Here is a 26,648-nt window from a genome sequence, read left to right on the forward strand (position 1 = left end):
AAACCCTTCAAACTGCCGAAAAAGCAAGCGGAGGTCCATGCTCATGTACTCTATCTAACCGCAGACTCCACATGGCCCTCTCACTGCCCTGTTTTGTTGAGTGATCCCCCTTTTATCATCTAAAAAGGTCACAAATTAGAGATATGTGCACTGGTATCAACAGTTATTTGTGCTTCGAGTCTGAGGGCACTGAAAAAGTAAATCAAGAAATTGATGCTGGGATGCAGGGGTTGTATATGGCTCCGCTCTATCACTTCCTGTGTGGAACAAAGCCTATTCAGAGCTGCACGATGCCACTTCGAGGGATGAAGCCCTGCTATGAAATCTTCCGTATTCAGTATGGCATCTGGTGAATGTTCTCAAGGTGAGGAATCTGTGGCCAGAAGTAGCCAGCAGAAAGTAACAAGCAACTCTTCAAGTGTAGCCCTCCCTCTAAAATGGCATGATTGCTTTAACAAATTATGTCCTCAAGTCTAAAAACCTAGAGCTTAGTAACTGAAGTGGAATGTTCATAAGATGGCTTTTACAACATCAAACTTACAAATCAACATATTAATGAGGCACACTATACCACAAATAAAACAACTGACAAAAGACTCCTTGTGTCTTTGCACAAGCACCAAAGTCATACAGATGATCATTCTGCCTTGTTTTCTAAAATATTGGTACACATTGTTTGGCACCACTGGTAAGTTTCTGTCAAACCACTTACCTTTGTTTATATGCCAGGATCTTGTTGTGTTGGACAATGCAGTCTTCTGTGTTGGACAACTGCTGCAAAATGGACTTCCCTGTTTTTCCTTGGAAAATAAGGTTTTCCTGTACCAGTCCCTTGCTTTGGTCTAGCAGAGCAATAGCATAGTCGTTGAAGGAGTGGATCCTGTTTCTGGTAATCTGGAAGTGAACACAAGTGTCATTTATTTGAGACATGAAACAGCTAAAAGTAATACTAACAGTCTTTAGATATTGGTGGGAGGCCCTTTTCTCTGACAAGGAGACAGAGTAAATTACTTAGTCACCCTGATGGAGACTAACCCTGGGCGAAGCACTACGCTACGCTCGCGTAGTTTGCGAAGTTTGCGCAACTTCGCACTACGCGAGCTGCACGTAGCACAGTGCGAACACGCGTAGTCCAGCGTAGCGTAGTGCAGCGGTCATTTTTTGCTTGTTCGCGGTCCTCAACGTCAAGTTCGCGACCGCGAGCAAGCAAAATGACATCCCAGCGAGACTCTCAATGCGGGAAGGTCAGGTTTCTCATTGCGAGTGGTCGTGCATGCTCGCGACCGCTCACGATGAGAAACTACCAGTTCGCGTTGAGAAAGCTGCCGCACGAGTAAAAATCTACTCGAGCGGCAGAAAACTACAGCTCGCACTGTGCAAGATGCCGTTTTCAATCATTGCACAGTGCCGGATGCTTGTTCGCACTGTGCAATCATTGAAAATGCATCTTGCACAGTGCGAACATGCTACTACGCAGCTCGCGTAGTGCTACGTGAAGTTCGCGTAGTCCGAAGTGCACTTCGCGTAGCGCTACTTCGCGAACTACGCCCAGGATTAATGGAGACGCCACCAGCTGAACTTAGAAATTACCACAAAGCTGGTGGTCATTCCTGAAGCATTCGCAGAAGCTAACATGATGGCGGTTCCTGTCAAGGGTTTTCACATTTGGTGTAGGACTCCATCAACATGAAGGAGCTTTCCACCAAACAGTTTTCTTATTTATTTTCATATTTAACCCCTTCGTGCTGATTACGGCTCCCGGTCTTCATCAGTTACAATGGGCGTGTGCTGATGACGGCCGGGAGCCGTCATTACCACGCCCGCGATCTGAATGTGCCGCACAGGCGCAGAATTCTGGCCGCAGCCAGGGGGTTAAAATCCCAAAGCGAGATACTGCTCTTGTCGCTATGTAACTAGTTTCACATCATGAGGCGTAATTTTTAGTTTTTCACTATCCCTATTCTCCAGGGTTTGCCTGGTGGTAACAGACAGTAAAGAAACGGCTGTATGACCGCCCATCCTAATTAGGCAGACAGACATATAACCAATTCTCTGATGGCCCTTACTCCATTGGGCTACTGGAGAAGTTCAGCTATGGTGCTGATGAAGTAGTCACCGCCGTAGCCAAACAAATTGTCTTCCCACATTTAAATCGGGGGAAGGGGGGGGGGGGAGACCACTGTGTTGGCAGGGTTGGAACTCCGCTGGCGCTGCGACCAAGTTCCCTCTCTGCCAACTTCGAAATTATTTCTTAACTGTAAAGGTGATTCTCCAGCATAGTTTCTTTCACAACACTCACATAAACATTTGGACATTAAAACCCTCATTATAAGTGGCCTGAACAATGGGATGGATTTCCTCCACCCCCTGTGTTACTGATTCCAGGTGTGCCAGTAACCCAAGTACTAGTAAGTCCAGGGTGGGGAAAATCTTGCTCGTTACGAGTTGGACCCAGAGGGTTCACTAAGAAATGAGAAATGACTAACAGAGTTGATAATTATGTGTTCAATTCGTGTGTAATTCCTCATTTTGGGTCACAATGTTACCCAGAGATCTCCTGGTGAAAGTTAAGAGATCTGTAGGGTTTCCGCACATCTCGTAATTCCAATGCGGGTGGTAACTGCTATTACCTGCCCCGTCAGAATTAAGAGGTCACTTGTGATGAGGGCCAATGTCTGGTTAAATCAATGTGAAACGCATTGCCAACACTATTTACATTTGCTGATATCAAAAATATTGCTAAAGCTAAAGTCACAGATAACCAGACATTTCACATTGTGATCATTTGATGAGTTAACAAACATTTTTATATTACTAATCAAAGCCTTACAAATGTGGTGAGTTGACATTATACTAACTATAGTGAGCATTTCACCAGAGGCATAAACAAACCTATACATGTATCAACTCAAAGGCAACTCACCATAAGCAAAATAAAAGTTCCAAAAACAATACACAAAGTAAACACTTATGAAGAAGGGTTGATCTGAACAGCACCACAAACAGGAGGATATGGAAGGAGAGTTGGTGAGCTCAGCAGTTCAAAGGTAGTGGCGAGGAGAGCTAATGGGAGATTATCCCATGTAAATTAACTTAACAGGTTTGATACACAGAGTTGTTTAGTACAGACTTAGAGTTTGCTGTTAGGCCCAATTTTTGAAGCAGCAAAAAATAAAAGGTGCACTTTCGAAAAAAGCTGCATAGCCGCTTATATGTCTTACACGTGGCTACTGGACTGACGTAGGCGTGTATGCAACCAGGGATGACCACAGCTTAGTTCAGTGATTTAATGAACATTTTTCATGTACAAAAAACATGTCCGCAAGACTGGCCCTATAAAATGAAACGACAATTTTCCGAGAATTCATTATAAGTCAGTGACATATAAATGTAAAGAAATGACTCTTTATGTAAGCAACGGCACCACAGTTTACAAACTAAGCTCAGAACCAGGGGGCGTAAACTAAGACTAGTGCAGCAGGTTCAGTGGCACCGTGGCCCAGAGCCCTGTGGGGCTACTGATCCTTAATAATTACTGCAGTTAATTACCGCAGCAGCAGTCAAAGGGGACATTTTCCTTCATTACACCAGGACATGTGACATCCTTGCTACGCTACAGTCCAGAACACCTTGCAGAGCAACAAATGAGTGCTAAGGAAGGGTCAGGCGGTTTTTGAGGCAGTAAAAGGAGTCTAGTGTTATGCAACATTTAAATGTAATGTGTGCTCAGTAGCTAGGCAAGAACCCCTTTCGGGGGGTGGGGGGGCAGTATGGTCTGAGCAAGGTGTCACACCACTGATTAACCAGAAAGATATGTTGACAAATTGATAAAATACTCTTGCATCAAAAGAAATAGAAAGAGAAAAAAGTTGGGCAACTCCTTTGACTCATTTGTGAGATCCAGATGAAGCCAGAGTTTCAGATAGCCACATCTTCGTTCTGGGTGGAAGGGGGCATATGAAGCATGCACACTACTGCGTAAAACTAAATCACAAATATACTCCTTGCTTGATAGGTATGTCGGGTACCTACTGAATGAATAAAGGATGTAAGGATAATCCCATTTTAAAGGCTGAAACACTCTCACCCGCTTTTGAGTGCCATGCTTCATCACCGGGCTGCTCCTTGCACTGTCATAAAGAGAGCTGGTGCGAATAACTACCTCAAGATACCCCAACTTCACCATCTTCTAGACAACATTCAATCAGAATTCAGAAAGAACCACATCACCAAAACAGAACTCGTTGCGGCCACCAATGGCATCTGAATCATCCTACACTCGATCCAGACGTTTTACAGCAGTGCTCCTGCACACCGCTAAGTGACGTTGTGTGGTTCGGCATTGGTATTATTCTGCCCGAGAATGAAGGAGCAGAGCCTGCACACTGATGTAAGTTTCTTGAGTGATTCTTTCTGTGCCCTTGGATACAGAGCACAAGCAATAGTCGATACCCATGTGCAGCTCCCAGACAGTGGTTTGTCATTAAATAACTGCTTAAAAATGTCTTTATTTCGTCCAAGAAGCAAACAATAGGCTGACCTGAATGGGCATAGGTGACTCCTCTGACCTCTGCCGAATATGCAGGTTTTGATAGCACAGCGTCAAATCATGTTTACAGGTTCTGAGCCATATCTAACACTTGAAATAAAGAAAAAAGGATGCCATAATTATTTTTGTGTATCCACTGTCTGGTTGCTGAAGGTTTCTGCGTCTGTCCTACCAGACATTTGACTCTGGATTTTACAAGTAACACTTGGGTCACACTTGAAAGGAAGAGAACAGGATTCAAGGACAATTCTTGTATATCCTCTATCCGGTTCCGTAAGAACCCTGCTTTTGTCTTACCAGACTTCTGTCTTTGAGTTTATTGTGGATTCATTGGCAGCTCACGAGTTGAGACCTCTGTAGACCACATAGAACGAAAGGTCTGGCTTACTACACGATGGAGCAGCATTTCGTACCTATACCACTAGGCTGGACCAGGGACTTCTGGAGGGCTTAACCGAAGACTTTCACAATCTTGAAAATGCCCTAAGTCAGAAGATTTGCCCCAGGGAACTTTTACCACATTAGTAAGTATGTATCCAGGACTCATTTCCACCCACTAGCCAGTGGTATAAATGTGGCAACTCCAGACACCCATTTTGGAACACATCTAGATCTGAGGAAGAACAGAAGAGGACGCTACCTGCTGTCTGTTACCCGGGAGGATCCCAGAAGGAATCGACCTGCTCTCTCTTGTACCAGGACAAATAAGTAGGCTCCAGGGTCATAAGATTGTCCTCCTATTTAAGCTACAGAGACAACAAGCTACAAGAGGCATTTCCTGCAACTCCCCAGCTGACCAGTGGCAAATGGACCTAGACTGGACCCTCCTGTTGGCCTCTGGCTGACACCTGTTAGTCCCTAAGTGCCTCCGCTGGGTTCCTGGGGGCTTGAGAAGTGTACTCCTGAGGACGATTGTGACTTAAAGGACTAAGTCAGTAAGTAAAACCTTTGACCAAGATGAATGTGGTTGGTGTATCTAACCTGTGCTCCATTACGGTCAGCCTAAAATGATGCCAAGGTCCCAGTCTACCCTACATTGATCATCATTGGCAAGATGTGCTTCTTGGAGCTATTCCTACTTAAAAATCATATCTACGTTCCCCTTATTGGATTTTTGTCAGTTTGGTGTAATTTTGTACATTATTTTTAACTCAGTCGACAAAAAGGAAGGAGAGCTCGGGCTCCGTGTGCGAATGTGCAGAAAGAAAAGAACGGACGTCCTCTCGTAGGGGTGGTGTTTGTATGTGCCTCCACTCCATCCCCTCGGGGGCAGAATGAGGGTGATGCAGAGCCATACACCACCATCTACTGATGTGCTGCAGCTGCAGCAGTGTAGTGCAAACTTCGAGATCCAGCCAGGCACCAGGGAAACATCCCAAAGGTGAGGAATCAGTGGTTGAAAGTATCATTAGAAAATAGGCTTATTCACACATCCTTTATTGCTTCAGTAAAATAGCCCCACTAGTCTACTGATCAGCAAGGTGTACTTTTGTGAGTTAGGTATTGTTTGAAGGAAATACTCCCTTGCTTTAGCCCCTACGCTGCGGGGGTTAATCCTCCGCTGTGCTGTGGGTCGAGGGGGGTGTGCACAGCGCCCGCATGCTCATGACGAGCTGAGCTCGTCATGAGGCACGGCGCTCCTGTGCTCATGACGAGCTCAGCTCGTCATAGGTGCATTACCTGCCGTGGAACGCTCAGCACAGCAGGGGAATTATCCCCGCATGCGAGCGTTCCACGGCTCATGACGAGCTGAGCTCGTCATGAGCACCGGAGCGCCGTGGCTCATGACGAGCTCAGCTTATCATGAGCATGGAAGAGGTTAATCCCCTCCACATTCCCTTCATTTTTGAATGCCCACTATTGTGTATACACAGTGAATTTAGTAAGCATTATACTCCATCCGAGACTTCGGTCACTTTGATGTTCCAAACAGTTATATAATACATATTTAGCAGCAGGGAGAGTTTCTCAGCACCCTGCCTATTTGGTTGGAGGTGGGTGAACAGGAAGCAGAATACTTCACCTTTGTGCTGTTAATATGGTACTCCGTCAATATTCCTCAATGTAGCCTCTCTGTTTTCTTGGTAGAAAGCCAGGATAGAGTAGTGCGAGCTTCAGAGAAATATACGTTTCTGATTAAGTTGACCAAGTCACACAACTCCTGTACTGACAGAGGCCCAGCTCACTTCCAGTTGAAAGTTATAGATTTAAGTCCATGGTTAAATAACACATAGGGCAGTTTGAGCAGAGGTAAGAGAAGGTGAGATGCATGTGTGGGATAGATCTAACGAAACAGGGGTAGATAGATGGAACATGTCTGAGTGTTTTCTTGGATAAAAAGGGCATTAATCCTGGGCATTCAAAGAACATTTGGGAAAACCTGCCCACAACCTGAAGACAGTACCAGCAGCTGGAGGAGTCTTAGAAGCTTCTCTTATGTAGTAGTCTGCAAGATGAGCAAAGACATGGATGTACTTATAAATAGACTGCAATCCCATGGAGCTCACGGATGAAATTAATAATGGTTGTATGTGATTGCACAGAAGTACAATGTCATTGAATACTATTGCTGAGAGACCATTTCACCCAAACTTTTTATTGGAAACTTGCAAGATTTATGAAATATACTATTTCATAGAAAGCAATTAATTGAATGCATTTTCCAAAATTGACTTTAGCATGCTTATTTTTTTAAAGGTGCAGATGCAATTACCCTTGGAAAAAAAGGTTTTCTCATAAGGTTTTATCGAGGTACATTATAATTATATATATGTGTGTGTGTGACTGAGCGTGTGTGTGAAAAACAAAGGTTAATGGGATGTTACAGTTAGGTGAAAATGTCAGTTAAAACAAGTAACTATAATTCGTACCCAAGTAACTATGACTCATGTCCCCGCCATGCACAGTGTTATCATCAATTATGTCATTTCAGATGTTGCAAAGATGTCATCATTGATGTCATAGTACATGTCATAAGTGATGCAGTATGTGAGGCATTTAGCAGTGCATGGTAAGTGCACTGCGGACTCAGCATGTGATAAGTGGGACAGATACATACATGAACTCTTTGCGATATGAAAGGGGTCAATAGAAAGTGCTAGAAAGCTTGTGAATAAAATCAATGATAATAATCCCAACTTGCACTTAACTAGTACCAATAGCTGCACTGAGGTAATCTTTTTTGACCTGGTAGTACACATCAACGCCAACAAGATCAAGACTAAATTCTACTGAAAGCCTATGTCAGGGAACATTATTCTGCATGCCAGTAGTTTCCACCCAACACAGTGAATACACAGCATACCCCAAGGAGAACCCCTGAGACTACATAAGAATTGTAGAGAGTTAGAGGAATTTAAGAAAGCACAGTCGGAAATAACTGTAAGACTTCTTCTGCAGAGGGATTACCAGGAGCAGAAGATATAAGAAGTTGTTAGGAAAGCTAACTCCTGAAACGGGGAGACTGTTGTTCGAAAGACAAAGAAGTCAAAGAAGAAAGCTGGTCAGCTGCAATCAAGATTAATCACAAGATTAATCACAACCTATAGCAGAGAAGGGGGATTAGGAAGATAATAAAATAAATTAGCAGCTTAGAAAACATTATCCGATAATAGGTTGTATGCTACCTAACAGACCAGGAGTCACCTTCAGAAGGGCTAGATTCATGCACGATAACCTTGTAAAAAGCAGCCCAAGGGTACTTGGTAAGGAAAACTGGCTGAGGAAAAGCCTCAGATTAAACAAATGGAGCAAATGCAAGGCATGCCACTAAAGAGTTAATAAGACAACAATTAGTAAAAAAAATTCCAGGAGTTTCCTAAAAAAATAAATAATAATAATCAGAGGACCATATAACTACAAAACGAAATATGCAGTATATATATATTAATGTACTCCTGCTGGCTGTTATATGTAGGAAGCGCAATTCTCCATGTGCACTAGATCGTGCTGCAGCAGGTTAGAGCTATACAAAAATAAGGACAAGACGTCTGCGGTTGACGGTCATTTGGCAGAACAACACGATAGTAATGATAAAGAACTTAAGTACTTGCTGATCGATTCAGTTCCTAGAAATTACAGAGATGGTGACAGAGAAAAGGAAGTAAGAAAACTAGAGTCAACTTACATCATAGAGCTGAACAGTATGACCCTTCAAGTTCCCAATATTGATGAGGCTTTATATACAGATTTGCAATCAATACATCTCTCTTTCAAAGTATGGGGCTTTTTCATTTCTTATTTTGTACGGAGGAATTATGGGAATAAGCCCACTTGGCAAAAATAACTGTTTATTCGAAGGATCATCTAATAACCCCCACCTTAGCAAATGATTAAAAGGATATAAACAAGTGAGGGCTAGGCAAAGCCTGAAATAATTTGCAGATGCAGGTACGCAAGTGGCGCCTGAGAAAAATCCTTAGTCTAAATGGCACGAATGGCTCTTCTAAGGTTTCTGACACTTGCTCCTCTGTCTTTGGTAAAAGTACAAGGCCATTCATATATTTTTTTCTGCCTTTCCAATTCTTAGATAATAGGCTAACTTCCTTAGTTAATGATTAGTGTTGACATGTTTTTTGTTTTTTTATCATTTCCTAACAGGTATCCTGGACATTTATTAAACAAGGCGTTTTGTTAATGTGATATTGTTTTTGCATTCAATGATAGAAAAAGGTGCTTTGAGATGAGATTTAATGTTGCTTAATGTCTTTCTCCACTAAACCCATGAAATCATTGGATTCATTATTATGCCAAATCAATGTGGAGTCGGATTCCATTCTTAAGATTGCTTTAAATGTGTTGCATTTTCACAGAAGGAACATGTGACATGTGCCATAGTCATTTACATGGACATATGTGTCAACGAATGATCCTAGCCCTCTATCAATTTATCAAGGAACTATAATTCCATTTACTAAAGTAAGGACATACTATAATTTACCCTTACATCCAGTAAGTCTGGTGAGGGTTGGATAAGAATGTGAATTATTTGCGCTGGGAAACACTATTTTTCAGAGATCTAGGAGCTTAGTTGGCAGGCGCGTATTACAGTTTACATTTTGTCTGCTTCAGATCCTCAGGAAGACTTGTCTGTTAAGGAGTAGGTATGTGATCAAAAGGAAATCTCCATAAATGACCAGAAACAAAATATAATCATCCAAAACACAACTAAGAGGGACGGCCAAAAATCAGAAAATTTGTAGTGGAACCTGTACAATCAATGCAGATATTTTTTCAATTTGTTCCCCAGCACATTCATTCTCACCCAGTACCCCTTAAATGGGCTCTTACACCTAGAACTGACCAGACATGAGATACAGCACACTATAAAGCTGCTTGTGACTTATGTGAGTGTCTTCCAGAAGATTATAACAACTTTATTAAAAAATTTGCGGCAAGACACAGCATCACACAGTGCAAGGTGTAATCCATGTTGAGAGCCCATGGGCAGATAATGAGTAAATTAAGAATGTTACAATTTCTGTGATTAACAATGCAGTAGTATAATAACAATAAGTTTAAAAAAGAAATTAGCTAACTACATAAAGGCGAAGGTCTGCGGCATTATCTTCTGAAAGACTGAGAGTGGCCCTTCGCCTTACAGGTTGGAACCGCTAGCTTAACCGGAAGACAACTGGAGGAAGGCTTGCATGGCGCAGTGGGAACCAGTCATTTGGACGGGGTTGCATATGATACAGTTTAACTACTTGCTTGCGACACATTTCACCCCAAAGCGCTTAATAAATTTTCTCCCCGATGCACAAGCTGTATGCACGCGGTGTGTGCTCCCGGCAGCGGACTTCTATCATGTAGCTTGGAATTGTCTGGTGCTGAGGCCCTCCTGGAGGGAGGTGGATCATATCCTTTTGGCTGTCTTAGGCCACTCCTTGGAGTTAACGCTGCATATTGCCCTGCTTGGGTTGTTTGATGAGTTGGGGGGCCCCAGAACTGAGCGTGTCTTCCTGGGGATGGCTTGCCTGGTTGCTAAGTGGGACATAGCCTGTGCGTGAAAATAACGGAAGTCGCTAACCGTTAGGGGATGGCGTGCAGGACTGGACTGGTGAGCTCACCAGGAGAAGCCAATTTTTTAGGTTTGGTGCTGCCCTTAGATGCATGATCTATTTCGTGGGATCGGTGCGACCGCCCATCATTTAGGGGTTATTTGACCAGTGTGGGAGGGGACCCCACTGCTTAGCAGTATCTGACTCTCCTGCGCATGTGTGTCCGGGCTATCCCATATCTCTGTATGTGGAAAAGAGGTTTTTGGATGTGTTCTTTGTGTAGTATTCTATTCCAATTCCAGTTTTGAATCCGGCGTTCGTAACCCTTTCAACATGTGTCCCCAGCATTTTAAGTCTTGCTCAGCATGTTCTTCTGTGAGTACTGTTCTTAGACGGCTTTCTTCCGCTACCCCCCACTCCCACATGTCTGATAGCCATGTGCCAAATTTGGGGGGGGAAGTGTTTGAGTCCAGTATATCGCCATGCAACGTTCTGCTAATACGAGGCCTAGGAGGGTGAATTTGTATCTGGTGCATGTTCCCTTTTTTGGTATCAGGAGTACCCCTATTAGGCAATGTTTAACCGTCTGTTCTATCCAAACTGCTGTGGTAGTACAGAGTGTCTGAATAACTTGATGCCAATACCTTTGTAACCTGACACAGGTCCAAGTCATATGCAAGAATGTGGCAGGGTCACAGCTGCATCTGGGGCAGTGGGAAGGGCGCGCTGAATTAAAGCGAGCTAGTCTCTGAGGGGTCAAATAAGTCTGATGCAAGCTGTGGAACTGGGTAAGTTTAAACCGAGCATTACTAGCTACCTCATGGACCTATGCAAACGCCCTTTTCCATTCCCCTTCCGTGAGGGGTATTATCAGGTCAGCAGACCACCAGTCTTATCTGTGACGTCTCAGTAATGCGGTCTTCCTTAAGGACTTTATATATACGGGAGATCAGGCCTCTGGTTGACCCGGGTTAAGCAGAAGGGCCAATGTGTGCAACTCAGCTGGCACATCCGGAAAGGAGGGCCACATTTCCCTGACAGTATGCGCAATCTTGGTGTATTGAAGGAAGTGTCCTTCAGGTATTTGATACCATTCCTTCACTTCCTCATACCGTGGCGGTCTAAGGGTTGGCTATTTTGTTGACTAATAACTTTCTTGAAGAAGTGATTTAGGTCTGACCGCTCTGTCCCAATATCTACAATCCCAAATGGAGCCAGACTTGCAGCGGGCTCCATTTGGGATTTAGACATCCTTTGCTATAGGGAAAAATAGCAGGTTTAATAATTATAATAAAACTAAAAACTAAAATGTTACAGTACATTAATTCATCACATTAAATGTTTTAGAATGAAATAAAATAGATTAAGTAAATAATTTTTTAATTATTTATAAGAAACAAATCCCACTCATGACCATTTTTATATGCATTATTTAGTAAAAAAATTATTTAATTAAATAGTATTTTAATCTAAAAAAATTAATTGAATATAACTGTCCATTACGTTCACAGAGCAAACAACAGTTTAAGTATTGTAATAGTTAGGTGAAAATGTCAGTTTGAACGTGATACTTACAATTTTAAAAAAACACAGAAATTCACCAGTAATAGGTTACTGAGCTAACTAGAACTTCGTGCCACACTCTGCCCAGTGTTATCATCAATAATGTAATTTGAAATGTTATTAGTGATGTTATCGGTGTTATAATTGAACATGGCATGAGTGATGCAATTTGTGAACTCATAAGCAGAGAATGGTGGGGGCACAAGTTATAGTTAGCTCAGTAAACATGAACAGGAAGCTCTGGGAGGGCTCCAAAAAATATTTGCGCATATTCGTGGAAAAGCACAGTCCGTGGAGCAGACATCCTGCTGACTGCGGGCGTGACCTCGCCATCTCTGGAGAAAATTGGAATCTGTGACCTCCTGAAAAGGGTAGCAGCCACTGCCATCACCTCTTGAAGACCCATGGCGCTGACAGTAGGCCAAAGGGAAGAAGTCCAAACTGATAGTAAGTTGTGTCCACCACAAACAGCAATTACTTCCTGTGGGATTTCAGGAATCTGGTATGTGGAAATATGTGTCCTGTAAGTCAAGTGACATCATTCAGTCTCTCAGTTCCAACCCCAGAAGAACGTGAGTAATTTCTCCTCCCAAAGAATCAAGAAACAGGTCCTGCATTGAACAATGACCGCTGTCCTTCTTTGGGAGGAAGTCCTAGGAGTAGCATCCGTACACAATTTCCTGGCTGGGGTCCAACTTCACAGCTTCTTTCTGTAGGGTTGCTGCCACCTCTTGCTGCAGGAGGAGTTCCAGCAAATGTTCTGAGTGGGGCGGTTGAATTTAGGGAGGGGTCTGTTGTAAGTGAAGGGAATACCCCTTTTCCACAATTTGGAGGACCTACTGGTCCAAAGTTATTGTCTCCAGGCCTGTGGAAAAGACGTCACCAGCCTCCCACTTCCCAACAAGGGCAAACTAGAGAAGTTACCCTCCGGTGGCCAGGGAGGAGGAGTAATTAATGGGCTGAGAGGGGGTCCGATCTTTTCCTTTTCAGTGGTCCCTGTACTACTGCACGAAAAGGTTTTTCTTTCTGCTGCTTCAAAATGTCTGCTTGATGATGGCAGCCATTAGGTCTTCTTCCAAAACCTACAAAATCCATGTCTCTCTCTCTTTTGGGGCTGTAATCCAAAGGATTGGGCAGTGGCCAAGCTGTTCTTAAAGTGCTCTATGGCAGAGTCTGCCTTTTCTCCGATGAGGTTGGAAGCTTTGAACGAGAGGTCTATGTGGGTCGATTGAAAATCATTAGAAAACCCAGATGTCTAGGGCAATGCATGCATATGCACCGCCACTTATGTCCCGACTGCACTAGCTACTGAGTACGCACGATCAAGACCAGACTGGATAACCTGTCCTGAAGCTGTCTGACCATCACTTACAAGGTCCATAAAGTGTTTCTGGAGGTCGTCAGCAGTTTGGGAATGAAGAAACTGCCAATGTCCAATGGGCTGTGATTATACCTGAATAAGAGGCAAGTGGCACTGAGGAACTAAAGAGCTAGACTCCCAGCAGCAAAATCTTTCGTGGACCAGGCTTCAATTTTTTTGATTCTGTCGGCCAGGGCCGAAGGTAAGGATTCCACAAAAATATTTGAACAGAAAGCTGTTTGAATGACAGGAGTTTCAGCGAAATGGTGCTCTGAAATGAACTGAGGATCACCTAGTATATTTTGGCTATCGTCCTGTTAACACCTGGAATATGCAAGGGTTTGGTCCAGGTGGCAAGGACATGATACAGTCCAGCTTCATCAAAAGGAAAGAGAGGCACTGCTGAATGGGATGTAGTCTGAATGACATCTGTTGAAATGTTATCTTTGATTTCTACAGGGAGCAGCGATAGGGCCAATGCTTCTCTGGCCTTCCTAATGGTGGTATAATTTAAGGACACTTTTTTTTAATGCAGATTTATATAGCGCGAACTCGACCCGAAGGTATTGGAGAGCTTTACATAAGCACCATTTACGTTACACAAGACAGGACATTGTTGCACTGTTTTAAAAGATTATACTCTCCGAAGAGCTCAGCACCACATCGAAGGTGTGAAAAAAAGGAAAACAAAGTTGTCTTGAAGGTGGGGTGCTTTAAGGGTCATCTTTCGTCACATGGAGTCACCTATGGCAAGGATAAGAATTTGATGCCCCTGCTGTCGGGGTAGGGTGAACAACTGGCAAGGGTGCAAATTTAGGACGGTAAGTGTAAAATTTAAGGACAAAGGGTCAAAACGTTTTACAGATACATCAGAGGGAGTTGCACAATAGTATAATAGTAAGTAAATAGACAACCACTTAAGTACAAGTCAAAATAAGTTTATATTAGGTTGAGACAATCGTACACTTTACGTTTTTTTGGAATGCCGCAGCTTTGAGCAACTGTGCAGGTCATTTTGTGGTGTATCAGATGATAATAATCTATCTATATGGTTACTGCACTGGGTTGTCCAGTCTGATATTTTGTTTATCGTTCATGGTCCTGAGTAGGCATGTTTGGTGAGAGAAGTGGTCGGGAAGATCTGCTCGGATAGACTTTGTTACCAGCATCCCATATCTGAGTGCCACTGTGAGATGTAAAGCGACACGCATAGGTGAACTAAAGGGAGGATTGTTTTGATGAACCCACTATAGGGAATGCATTATGGGCGTTTCAGCAAGTGGAACTTAAAATATGGAAACTGATTTTGCTTACGGGGGTTTCGCAGAGAGTTGTACTAGCTGAAGGAAGTCAATACACTAGTACATAGTTTATTTCTGAAGCCTTGCCAATTGCTACAACACAACATACATCTGAAGCACAGCTCATGACACTATGAGGCCCTCCCTAAAACCTTAAACCTAAAACAAAACATGCAAACATTTACAATTACTAGTGTAACATTCAAGTACTAGTTGGATGTCTCTCAAAATGTCATTTGCATAGTGTATAGATCCAAAACATAAGCACACTGCAAATACAGAATAGTAACACAAAGGCAACGGAGTAGCCACAAAATTAAAATACCTCCTACTTTGCACTAAAGCTCTTATGGCACTAAGAAAGCAAAGTAAGTCATCACAACCCCCAGAAGAGCTCGCGTGTACAAGGATCTAGCCATTCATCCTTCCATCAAACCTCTGATATCCACCATTTCAAATGTACATTCTGTCATCTATTAATTCTTTAATACATCATTCTGTCCTTCCATCTGTGTGCCCATCCATATCCAAACCTTTTCAACCATGTGCAAACCTATCCATCATCTATCCTTCCATCATTTCCCTCATCCAGCCATTCATCCACCCTTTCATACATCCACCCTATCACTCATCCACCCATCACCCAGCCACCCTTTCACACAATCCATCCTTTTACTCATTATCCATCCACTCTTCCACCAATCCATCCATTCACTCATCCAACCATTTATCCCATCCAGCCATCCTTTCACTTACTCATTTATCCACCCAGTCACTCATTCGTCCATCCATCTCAACCTTTCACTCATCCATCCATCCTTTCTTCCAGCTCTCCATCTTCCCTTTCACTCATGTATGCATTTTTTCACCTGTCCATCTTTACAGTCTTCTTTTCACTCATCCAGGCACCCATTTTCCTGTCCATTCTACTAATCATTCATCCATGATTTCACTCATCCTTTCATCCTCCCTTCCTCTTTCCATTCCCCTTTCACTTAGCCACCCATCCTTCCATACACCCACTCTTCACCCAGCCACCCACTCATCCATTTACTCATTCACTCATGAATCCATCAATTGACCCCATAACTCATCCATCCATCCTTTCTCTCATCCATCGATTCTTTCACCGACCTATCCATCCTTTTGGCCATCTACACTCCCTTTCACTCACTCATCCATCCACTCTTCCACCCATCCATCCATTCACTCATCCATCCAACCATTTAGTCATTCACCCATCCTTTCACTTACTCATCCATCCACTAGTCACTCATCTGTCCGCCCATTCAACTTTTCACTCATCCTTTCTTCCAGCTCTTCACCCTCCCTTTCACTCATGTATGCATTCTTTCACTCATGCATCTTTATATTCTCATATTTTAACTCATCCTTGTACCCATTCGACCATCCATTCTGACGAACATTCATCCATGCTTTAACTCATCCATCTATCCGTCCATCCTCCCGTTCTCTCTCCATTCCCGTTTCACTTAGTCACCCATCCTTTATCCATTCTTTCACTGATCCATCCACCCGTTTACCCATCCATCTTCCCTTCCACCCATTCATCCATCCATCTATTTACCCTCATCCTTCAATCCACTCCTGCATCCATCCATCCTCTCATTATCCATCCATTCACCTTTTCACTCATCCATTCATCATTTCACTAATCCATCCAGCCATTTACCAATTCCTTCACTGACTCACTCACCCACCGTTTCAAATTAATTATGAGCTGAGCCTTTGTCTACTGCGTTGCAGACAGAAGAGGCCCATCAAGAACTTAAACCTGCTGTAGTTCCTAAAGCAAGGGGTGGGGGAGGATTCACTATGCCCTTGCACGTTGCAAATCATGAGTCATGCATTATGCATAGTGCCAGGATATAAGGTGACTGTGACATGGTGTTATTCTCAGGGCTTTAAGTGGGATGACAAAACTGGGGGTCTCTCCAAGGGGCTTATCTGATGTAATTAAGGGTGTGGCTTAAAATACCTAAGCTAAAAATATGTGCTGAACATAATGTGAGAGGGAGAGGATGTAGCCTTACGGCTAGAGCGGTCGACCTCGAAGCTGGGGAACCGGGTTTGAGTCTTGGCAATGACGCTCAACATCCTGTGATTCTGGGCAAATCAATTAATCTCCCCGTACCTAACAAAAATGAATGTGTCCTTCTGTAACAAAACTGGTGCTCATGTAGAGCGCTCTACCTGATGTCTCGGGTCTAGTTTGCACAATATAAAACAAACAAAAAATAAATAATTAAATGTGCCGCTCAACCAGTATTTTGCTGCTTCTTTCATTGTAGCCAGTAACATTAGACCTACAACAAGCCATGACTATTGGCTTTGTCAATGGATGTTAGTTGCATAAATGAAATAAAAAAGCAGCAACTATGGTTTTGTGGTATATATATATTTTTTTGATTCAGCTCTGAAATGATGAGACTGTGTAAAAACTATAACCTCTGCTTTTTAACATCTTTCGCCAGCTTCTTTTTATGAAGTAGCACATAGCAGCATGGGCGGTTGTGTACATTTGTTCTGTACATTTCTTCCATCTACCCTAACTGAATGCCCTGCCCTTAACCGAGGCTGGAGGAGGCCCACCACATGCTGTAACAGCCCAGACTGGCCAACTGTCATTCTGTATGTGACAATGGGCTGGGTGGGGCTGCTCTTGTGCTCCGGGGATGAGTGTGAGGCGACCCCATTAGGGAGCTGTGGACTCCCGCAGGGGAACATCTCTGCTCCCTGTATGGCCCCAAATTATGGACATAAGGGGTCCGTAAAAGCGTTCCCACAGACAATGGACGTGAGGTCCAAATTAAGGACGGTCCGTGAAATTTACGGATGGTTGGTCACCCATGTCGGGGGGGGGGGGACCTATGGAACAAGTTTTTACGTACCAGTCTAGCACAGGGATGGATACTCTAGAGGTGAGGAATCTGCAGGTAGAAGCATCCATAATAAGTGTCAGGACAGGTGTCCGAAACCACATCTCCATAACCTGCTGAGTTAGAAAAGGTTTGGGGGGAGGCTCCTCCCTCTGGAACTCGCTTTCACGCTGAATAAATATTATAAAATGTAGGAAATTCCTGAACTAGAATTTCTTCTAAGGGGCTTTTGACCCGCACAACAGTTGACAGGGAAGCACCCCATGTTATTGATATTATGTCTGCTTATTACCCTCTCTGTCTGTAACCAACTCCCATTTATAGTTCTCTCAATCCTCTTTCAGGCTACACTGAAAATATGAGCAAAAAAAACAAAAATGGAAATACAGGTGACCAATTCAGAATACATCATGCTCTTTTCAAATGGTCACATATGTGTCTTTGTCAACACTCGGGGAAAATTTTGTTTTCTTTATCTAATGAAATACATTATCTAACACAGTTCTGCTTATCTGTGGCATGATCATATTGGCAGAAATATGTTGACCATTTTTAAAGACAGAGAAGGAACAAAATATCCCCGCAAATGTCATTTTAGAGTTTTTTTCTCATGAGAAGACATACAAATAAATCACATAAATGATGCTCCTCTATACAATTTTAGACTATTTAATCCCGTTAGTGAAAAATAATCTTCACCACAAAATAAAGTATCTGTATAGCAAGCTTAGTACCAGAAGCTCACTGCAGAGCAGCAACCACAGGCAGTAATGACTTGATGGTCAAGCATGCCACAAAATGTGGGTGGGAGTGTAGTATCCTTATAAAAAATGTTTTATTTCTCAGCAGAAAAGACACCCAGAAATAGGTTGGACATGAATATAAATGTGACAAGAACTTAATAGATTCAGTTACAAGGACTAACGTATTCTAGGCAGGTATGCAGTTCTGTTCCTTTATGCCAAGTCGTTAATAAATGTTCATGAAAGTTTTATTTAAAAAAATTTAATTGTTACTACTACCAGTCCTGCTCACAATCTCACTTTTCTTCAACATTTGTTTTAGGCCTCTTAAGCACCTTATTAGATCTACCTCAGCCTCTTTTTAAAAGTATGGAGACGATACTCGAATTTCCATTGGAACCTTAAAGAAAATGCCACAACATGCACTATCTGCCTCAGATACATTTAAAAACGAGTCTTATATTGAGGGGGAGCTACGCTCGCAACCAAGATGGCCGCATAAGCTCCCGGCTCCGCCGACCTCCGCCAGCCACTTGTCAATCCTGACAAATATCCTGAATTTGCACCGGGCTCCCATGTTGCTGAAGAGTTCCTGAGTCTGGAGATGCAAACCCGAGATTTCCATCTTTTCGGATAGTGAAGATATGCCGTGTGTCATTCTCGGCCTACCCAGCGTGGAAAGCCGGGGCCTCAATTTTGAAATCCTCCGGGTTGGAAGTGAACAACATCGGCCGCGAGACTTGGGCCGTGTCCGGTCCCCCAAAGGGGAGTATATCCTGCCTGGTTTGAACGGCGATTTGATGGTCGGTTGAATCCGAAGTATAACGGCGTGTTGCATCGGTTGCCGTGGTCCGGGGTCCGTTGCCCGGAGGCTTTGCTGCCCGCCCTGGGTCGACGGGCTCGGGCCCTCGCAGGAGGCGACGGTGTTGATAGTGCGACATTGAGAGCGCCCACTGTCTTCATCGGCCCTGCCTGTGCCTGTTACCCCGGAGTAGTCGACCTCCGGGGTTCAAAACCTGCTCAGTCGTTTTGCCAGAAGGGATGGAGCGTGTGGAGACTAAGCCGTCGTTGTTGACCGTAATGGCCGCCATTGGGGCGTTCCACTTGAGGGTCACCGCCATCATACAGAAGCTGATTGAAAAAGCTGACTCTATCAGTCTTACACCGGACACCGGCCCTTCGATATGTCTCCCACAAATTTTGTCACCTGCGGAACAGATTATGCCCGTGATTGAGGGCCCCGTGCCGCAGCCAGATCTGGTGTTTCTTGCCCATTCCCACGTAACGGATTGTGAGCCCGTGACTACCATAAGCTCAGTACGATCAATGCCGACACCGCCCGAGATGGACAGAGAAGTTCCTGTACGCTTTACCAAATTTACCAGAGACCATGGGAGTGATTCATCGTCCTTTTCCCCCCTACTGCTGCAACCTCTCTCCTTGGACCTATCTTTTGCGGACGATTGCCGTTGGACTTGCGGTTTTCCAGCACAGATGTCTTGGCTTCTTTCTGGCCAAATTGACTTTGATTTTGTTAAACATTTCACCTTTGCTATTGATGTGGCGGTCCGAGCGGAGAGGGTTCGTACGAAGAGTCGACGTGGCCAGGGTTGATTTGACTGCCTGGGTGTGACGAAAGGGTTTCATTCGAAGCGGGATTTGTAGTTTGTACTAATGTGGGAGTCTGGCGATTCTTTTTAACTCCCCCGATGTCGCTAACTGTTACTTAATATTGTCTTGTTTATGATCGGGGGTGGTTTGCTTCTGGCGTGGGGTACGGGCGACCGGGGGCCTGTTTGTTCTCTCCTCCTCCACTTTCTTTCTCCCTTCTTTTAGGGCAAGTTCTGGGGCGACAGGCACGCTGCTAGTGGGGTAAGGCTGTAGCCATTGCAGGGGTGCAGGGTGGGGGGTTTGGGGGGGTTTTTGTTATTTTGTCTTTGTTTAGTTCTATGGCCTCTTTTTCTTTTCTTTTCCCTCTTTGCGGGAGGTGCTTCGTATATCCTGCATAGTGTCCTCTCACTCATCTTGGTGTCTACTCTGGTCCTGACTATCCTGAGTCGTGGGTGGAAGGGTTCTGCAGACTATAGTTTATCGAACTGGTTGATTGTATTGACTCTCCTGCTCATATAATACGTTCTGTTGGTATATTTTACTTTCATGTATGGCTTTCTCTGCATTTCCTCGCACGCCTGACGAATATTGTAATGTAATTTGAGTATGACACCAGACCTGTGTAACGTTTACTCCTGCCTTTCTTCAATAAAAATATATATATAAAAAAAAAACGAGTCTTATTGAGAGCAAACAAAACGCATTTGCAATGCAGTTGGTATCAAATTTGTGAGAGTTTAAGCTGCTGGTATTCTAAATGGCAATGCTTTTATTTATAACTTTTGATATTTATCATATAAATAAAAGGCATTGTCATTTACAATGCCAATAGCTCAAACTCTTGGGAATGTGAGACCTATTTCTTTTCAAAGAAACCGCCGACATTGTCCTGGGCTGGTTGGAAAGTGAAAGCACGTATTGGCGCGCTGAATGTTGCAGGAAAAACATGTCCTGCCTGCAGTAGGGTTTCAACAGAAGTAAAGGGGCCAGTTGTCATGGGAAGTTACAAATGAAGACAACACTACTAAGGAGGGACTAAAAGCCTGTTAATGAACCAGAAGCCAGCATTTACGAAGGACAATGAAACAAGCCAATGAAAAATATGGGCGGAGCTTGAAGGCCATACTCGAGTACGATAGAGTAAATGTACCTTCAAGGGATTTGATTTACAATCTATTTGAGTTATTTATACAATTTAATTTCAGGCCAAATGAATAATTGCCTCTTCTCATTAGCAGATTTCAATAACTGGTGTCACAACTTGATTACTTCATACATTGAGTCAAAGTCACAATGACCAACATTAATTGTCATGCAGGACAAAAGGCCTACATAAAAATTGGAGCAGAAACGGGTGTATATAGAAAAAATATTCACTTTATGTATTTTCAAATACAAACAATGTGACAAGAAGGTAACAATATAGATTCAAACACTTTCACTGTGACAATTGTAGACACTTTTCTTCTCAGTTAAAATTAATACAAAATAGAAAATAATAGAATTTCTATTTCTTATGGAACTTCATCTTTCCTTTTGGTAACTTTTTCGGCTACCATATAAAGGTCCATTCCTACTTTCCATACTCTGAGGGTGGGCGGCTCGGGGGCACCTCAGTGTTTGGTCACATCTCGTTTCGCTATCACAAGACCCAGCTTGCTAAAGAGCAGTTTGCTTCTGGGTATGTCTACTTCCGAGGGTATCGCCAGCAGGACAATTTTAGGGTCTAAAGCTCCTCTGCTATGGTAGTCCACATTGGCCACTGGACCACTGTGTATGTATGAATAACCCATCCTGGTCTCCACATCGCAGACAATTTGGCTGCTCTGCCCTACCAAATATATGTAAACGGGCCCTATCATAATATACCCTGTGTAGGACCTTAAACTGAATAAGTCGTAGGCAGGAATTGATCGCCAACTCCGTTGGGTGCATCAGGGCGGCCTCCCAGTCTGTGTTGTCTAATTCCCCAACCTCACCCTCCCATGTTGCCTTCAGTTTCATCAGGGTATCGGGTATGTTATTTAGAATAGTTTTATACCTCTATGAGACCACTTTGCCTGCTTTCTCGCCCTGGAGGAGCCTCCCTTCCAGTGGCGCATATTTCCCAGGATATCATCTAGCTCAACCTTCTCTGCCTGCTAGGCGTGTTACAATTGCTAGTATTAAAAATACTGAGTATTACATAGGTGATAGTCCTGCTGTAATTAACTAAATTGGATCAATATGTCCCTCTCTATGAGGTCTTTCAGCTTGGAGATTCCAACAGTGTCCCCCTGTCCAAAAGCCTTCAGCTTCCCAAGTTCCTTAAGATGTGTTCCCACCCACAGGGCTGTCTCCTGGGTCAACCTCTTGTCCCATTTCATGAGTCTCTCTACTCCTTTCCAGGCATCAATGGTCATCTGGGGTCCCCGTAAGTGGATTATTTGACCCCCTTCTCCCATGCAGATAGTGCAGATATGAGTGGGTCTGTAATTGGGTCCTTTCCAGCACATATGTTGGGTGATCCCCCGGCATATATCCCCAGTCACTGATCTGTATTAAGTGTACTGCCCAATAGTATGCCCAAATGTTGGGGAGGGATATGCCTCTGTTATATTGATTCCTCTGCAATGTCCCCAGTGCCACTCTAGGGTGACCCCCATTCCATAGCAACATCCAGATTTCAATATCTATTCTAACAAAAACTTCATCTTATGATAGGTATTTTGGAGAATGTACAAGAACTTTGGGAGTGTAACCATCTTGTACCTAGACGTCCTCCCTAGTAGCGTCAGAGGCACCCTCCACCTTTCAACGTCACTGTGAAAGTCTGCAATTACCCTCCAAATGTTGTGTTTGAGGTTAACTTCTTTATTGGAGGTCATGTAAACACCCAGGTATTTAAATTCTTGTCTATCAAATAGCAACTGCCCAAGACAGTCCTGGTCAGTGAAGGGTTCCCCGGCCGGGTAGAGTCTCATCTTATCAGCCGCGGCCGGTGTAGGTAACAGTGGTGGGGCAGTGTAAGGGGAGATTCTGAGGGACGATGCAGAGGAAAAATAAATTATTTATTTAATTTTCTCTGCATCGTCCCTCGGAATCCACCCTTACACTGCCCCACCGCTGTTACCTGCACTGGCCGCTGCTGCGTCTTATCCCAACTGATGGGCTCCGTAATTCTCGAATATCTGAAATATACCAGGTAACGTCTCGGTTGGCCTGGTAACATATAAGAGGATATTATCAGCATAGAATATTGGTTCATCACACGGTTCTTGCTCTCTTTCTCTAAAATCTGCTATTTCTGTATGTGCTCTAATAATGCAGGCTACGGGACTCCAACACTAAGGCAAGCAAAGGGGGTGATAGAGGACACCCTTGTCTCGTGCCTCTCTCAATGGGGCATTCACTGGATACCTCACCATTTTCTCTGACTCAGTCAGCCTGGTTTTTGTAGAGGAGGTAAATCCAGGACCAAACCCAAATCTCACCAAGGCCTGTTTTAGGAAGCGCCAGTATACAGCATCGAATGGCTTCTCGGCATCTAAAGACAGGATTATGTGCAATACTGAACCACCTCTAGCCAGTTGTAAAGTTTGCAGAGGTTGAGGCTGGTTGACCTTCTGGGCATGAAGCCTGATTAATCCACATGTATTAAGTTAGAGCTCACCGATACGAGTCGGGCGGCATTGTGTAGTAGGCTCGCCTGGTTAATAGATCACTACTATAGTAGCGCTGCGTAGATGTAGAGGAAGGGCTCCCATCTCCTTGGCTTCACTAAACATCTTGAGTCGATAGGGACCCAAGAGTCCTACATTCTTTTTTTAAAGAGTTCAGCTGGTATGCCAATAGGTCTGGGGCTTTCCTCGACTTTATAATGTCAATCCTCTTCCACTAAGGCCTGTTGTTCTTCCTCCGACAGGGTTGGGACTATCACCTCTCCCAGATATTTTTCTATTTCAGTGGCATCAGCAAAGGGTCGGGCCTTGTAGAAGGCAGTACAGTAGCATGCAAACTCATTCGCTATTTCTCGAGGTGCGACATAAGAAACTCCATCTTCTCCTGCTATCTCCGTCACCCACTTTGCCTCAGCTTCCTTTCTACCCAGCCTGGCCAACAGCTTCCCTGCTTTATCTCCGGTGTCATATATGCGATGATGAGTGGATAAGATGGTGGATCTAGCCTCTAGATGTGCCAACATCTGGTACTCCCTGCATACTATTGTGATCCTGCGCAGTACAGCAGATCTAAGTGCACCCCAGGTCTGCCTTCCAACCTCAAGAATGCCTGTTCCAGTTCTGCCATTTCCTGAACTTCTTTCTTCTTCCTATTGGCTATGATGTTTTGAGCCCTGTCTTTAAGTACCGCTTTATAAGACTCCCAAAGAACCAGAGCTGACGTTACGGAGTCTTAATTCTCATTAAAGTATAGTTCTGAGTCTACTCTAATTTCCTAGGCCACCGTTTCATTCCTCAGTTCCCAAGTCTCCAGGCCAATGCCCCTCTAAGTGTCCACGCCCCGAAAGTCAGTTGTTAGAAACTGGACCCCCGGCCGGCCAAGGCTCACGCCAAAGTCAGTCAGGGATCACCATTTCCAAGGTCAGGGCAAGGGAGTTACACACCAAGATAACCCCTGCTCACCCTCTAGGTAACGTGACGCGAGCAGCAAGGCTAAACTCGGAGGCGATGTGTAAAGCGTTTGCGCGCGCACCCCAGCAGCAACACCCTAGGCCCACCACAAAGGAAACTCCACACAAGGTTATATCAAAAATAGCCTTTGTATTATAATAAAAACACATTAGATAAGACACACACTTTACAATGTGCCAACAGGCACGGGCAAGATTTACAAGGGATTATGTACAGGACAGGGCCACCTGGACCACTGTCAGGGGTATGCACTTTTTAGAAATAATACTTGTAGGTATAACACTTAGCACATAAACATATAATGAATGTAGCACACAAAATAGTTACATGTAGCACACAACCAGGACTTCCTGGTAAAGGGTAAATACCTCCTACGCAACCCTAAACACTGTAGGAAAATCACGCAGGGAACTAGGACCTTATCATCAGGACCTATGGAAGGAAAACCATCACCTAAGCAAGTCACATTTAGCAAAGGGAAGGAAACCTAAAATAATCACCTAAGCAAGTCACATTTAGCAAAGGCAATAAAACATCAACAATCCTCTGAGCAGGTCACTTTTAGCAAAGGGGATAAAACAAACATTCCTCTAAGCAGGTCACTTTTAGCAAAGGTAATATCAAACAATCCTCTAAGCAGGTCACTTTTAGCAAAGGGGAATAAAAACATAAAGAATCACCTAAGCAGGTCACTTTTAGCAAAGGTAATACCAGAAACAATCCTCTAAGCAGGTCACTTTTAGCAAAGGGGATAAAACATAAACACATTGCACATGAGGCATTAAAACACATTCAGAGGTGCAGGTAGAACATTTACGCAAGAATCAAATTAGCAAGTAAATCACGATGCGCAGGGTGCACATGGCACAACACTAGAAATGTCCCTCAGGCCAACTGGCCTCGCAAGGGCTGGAATGCCCTGAGTCTCAATGTCAGGGAAGGCTGCGCAGGCAGCCAAGAACACAAAGCCTAAACGTAGCAACTGTCCACTAAGTGCTGGACAGTTGTGAATCAAAGATGGCCAACGTGGGAGCCTCGGGCTCTGACCACACTCATGTCCCCAAGAGCCTCTCAGGGCTCGCAAAGCAACTAGGCACTAAAGAGCTTCAGCGCTCTAAACAATAATGTGGGCTGTGAGCCCCTCTCAGGGCTCAAGAACAAATGGCCCCGTGAGCCTACTTGGCTCGAAGAACAATGAGGCCGGGTCTGAGCCTCGCAGGCTCTCAAATCAAATATGTGGCGCGCTGAGCCTTCTCTGGGCTCTGAACAAAGAACTGCCCCCTCGAGCCTCGGGGCTCGTAAATACAATTAGTGGTGGGCACCTTGGAGCCTCTCGGGCTCCACACACAAGGCACTGGCCCTCGAGCCTCTCTGGCTCTCTCCCAATGGGGCCGGTCGTTGGAGTCCCTCACGGGGGACTCAGAACAAATGAATGCCCCCAGAGCCGCGTGGCTCTAACTTAGAAGAAATGCCCCTGACAGAGACGCGACCCGGGGCACGCCCACACTCACCAGATACCTTGGGAGGCGGCGTCTCCTCGCGGCGTCGGCTCTTCTTGGCGGGCTTCTCCTCTTGGCAGTGCGGGGCTCTCCACTCCTCACGGGAGCCCCGCGAGCACCGGCAGCCTCTCTCCTCTCCTCGCGCCGCAGTGCAGAGGGCGGGACTTCCGGGTCTCTCGGTCGGGCCGCACAGGGATTGGCTGGCCCACCAATCACTTCCGGGTCGCCACGGGCAGCGCGGCGGCTCGTATCAGGCAGGCAGGCGGGCTCTCAGTATCCGAGGAGTGGGCTCCCTCGTGATAAATTAAATATCCAAGGACGGGGCAATGCCGGGTGGGCACCGGCTTCCAAATTAAATATAAAGCGAGGTAGGCACTCGCTATGCCGAAAATCGGCAAAATAAAACGGGCAGATGCCGGGTGGGCACCGGCTGGGCACACAAAGCGCACTCAAGCGCTGGCAGGAAAATAAAGCGCTCCCCAGCGCTCTAAA

At 44.4% G+C, this 26,648-nt stretch overlaps 1 protein-coding gene across 1 annotated transcript in view; it reads right to left on the reverse strand.

The window, feature by feature from the left end:
- FBXO10 (F-box protein 10) overlaps positions 1–26,648 on the reverse strand; it is a 649,798-nt gene that overhangs the window by 31,352 nt on the left and 591,798 nt on the right. Inside the window, exon 10 of the mRNA XM_078676241.1 lies at positions 713–894. Coding sequence (XP_078532367.1) covers positions 713–894 — 182 coding nt within the window. The remainder of the gene's footprint in view (positions 1–712; positions 895–26,648) is intronic.

Source organism: Lissotriton helveticus, chromosome 2_1 (genome assembly GCF_964261635.1).
Source record: "Lissotriton helveticus chromosome 2_1, aLisHel1.1, whole genome shotgun sequence".
NCBI classification, from domain to species: Eukaryota; Metazoa; Chordata; class Amphibia; order Caudata; family Salamandridae; genus Lissotriton; species Lissotriton helveticus.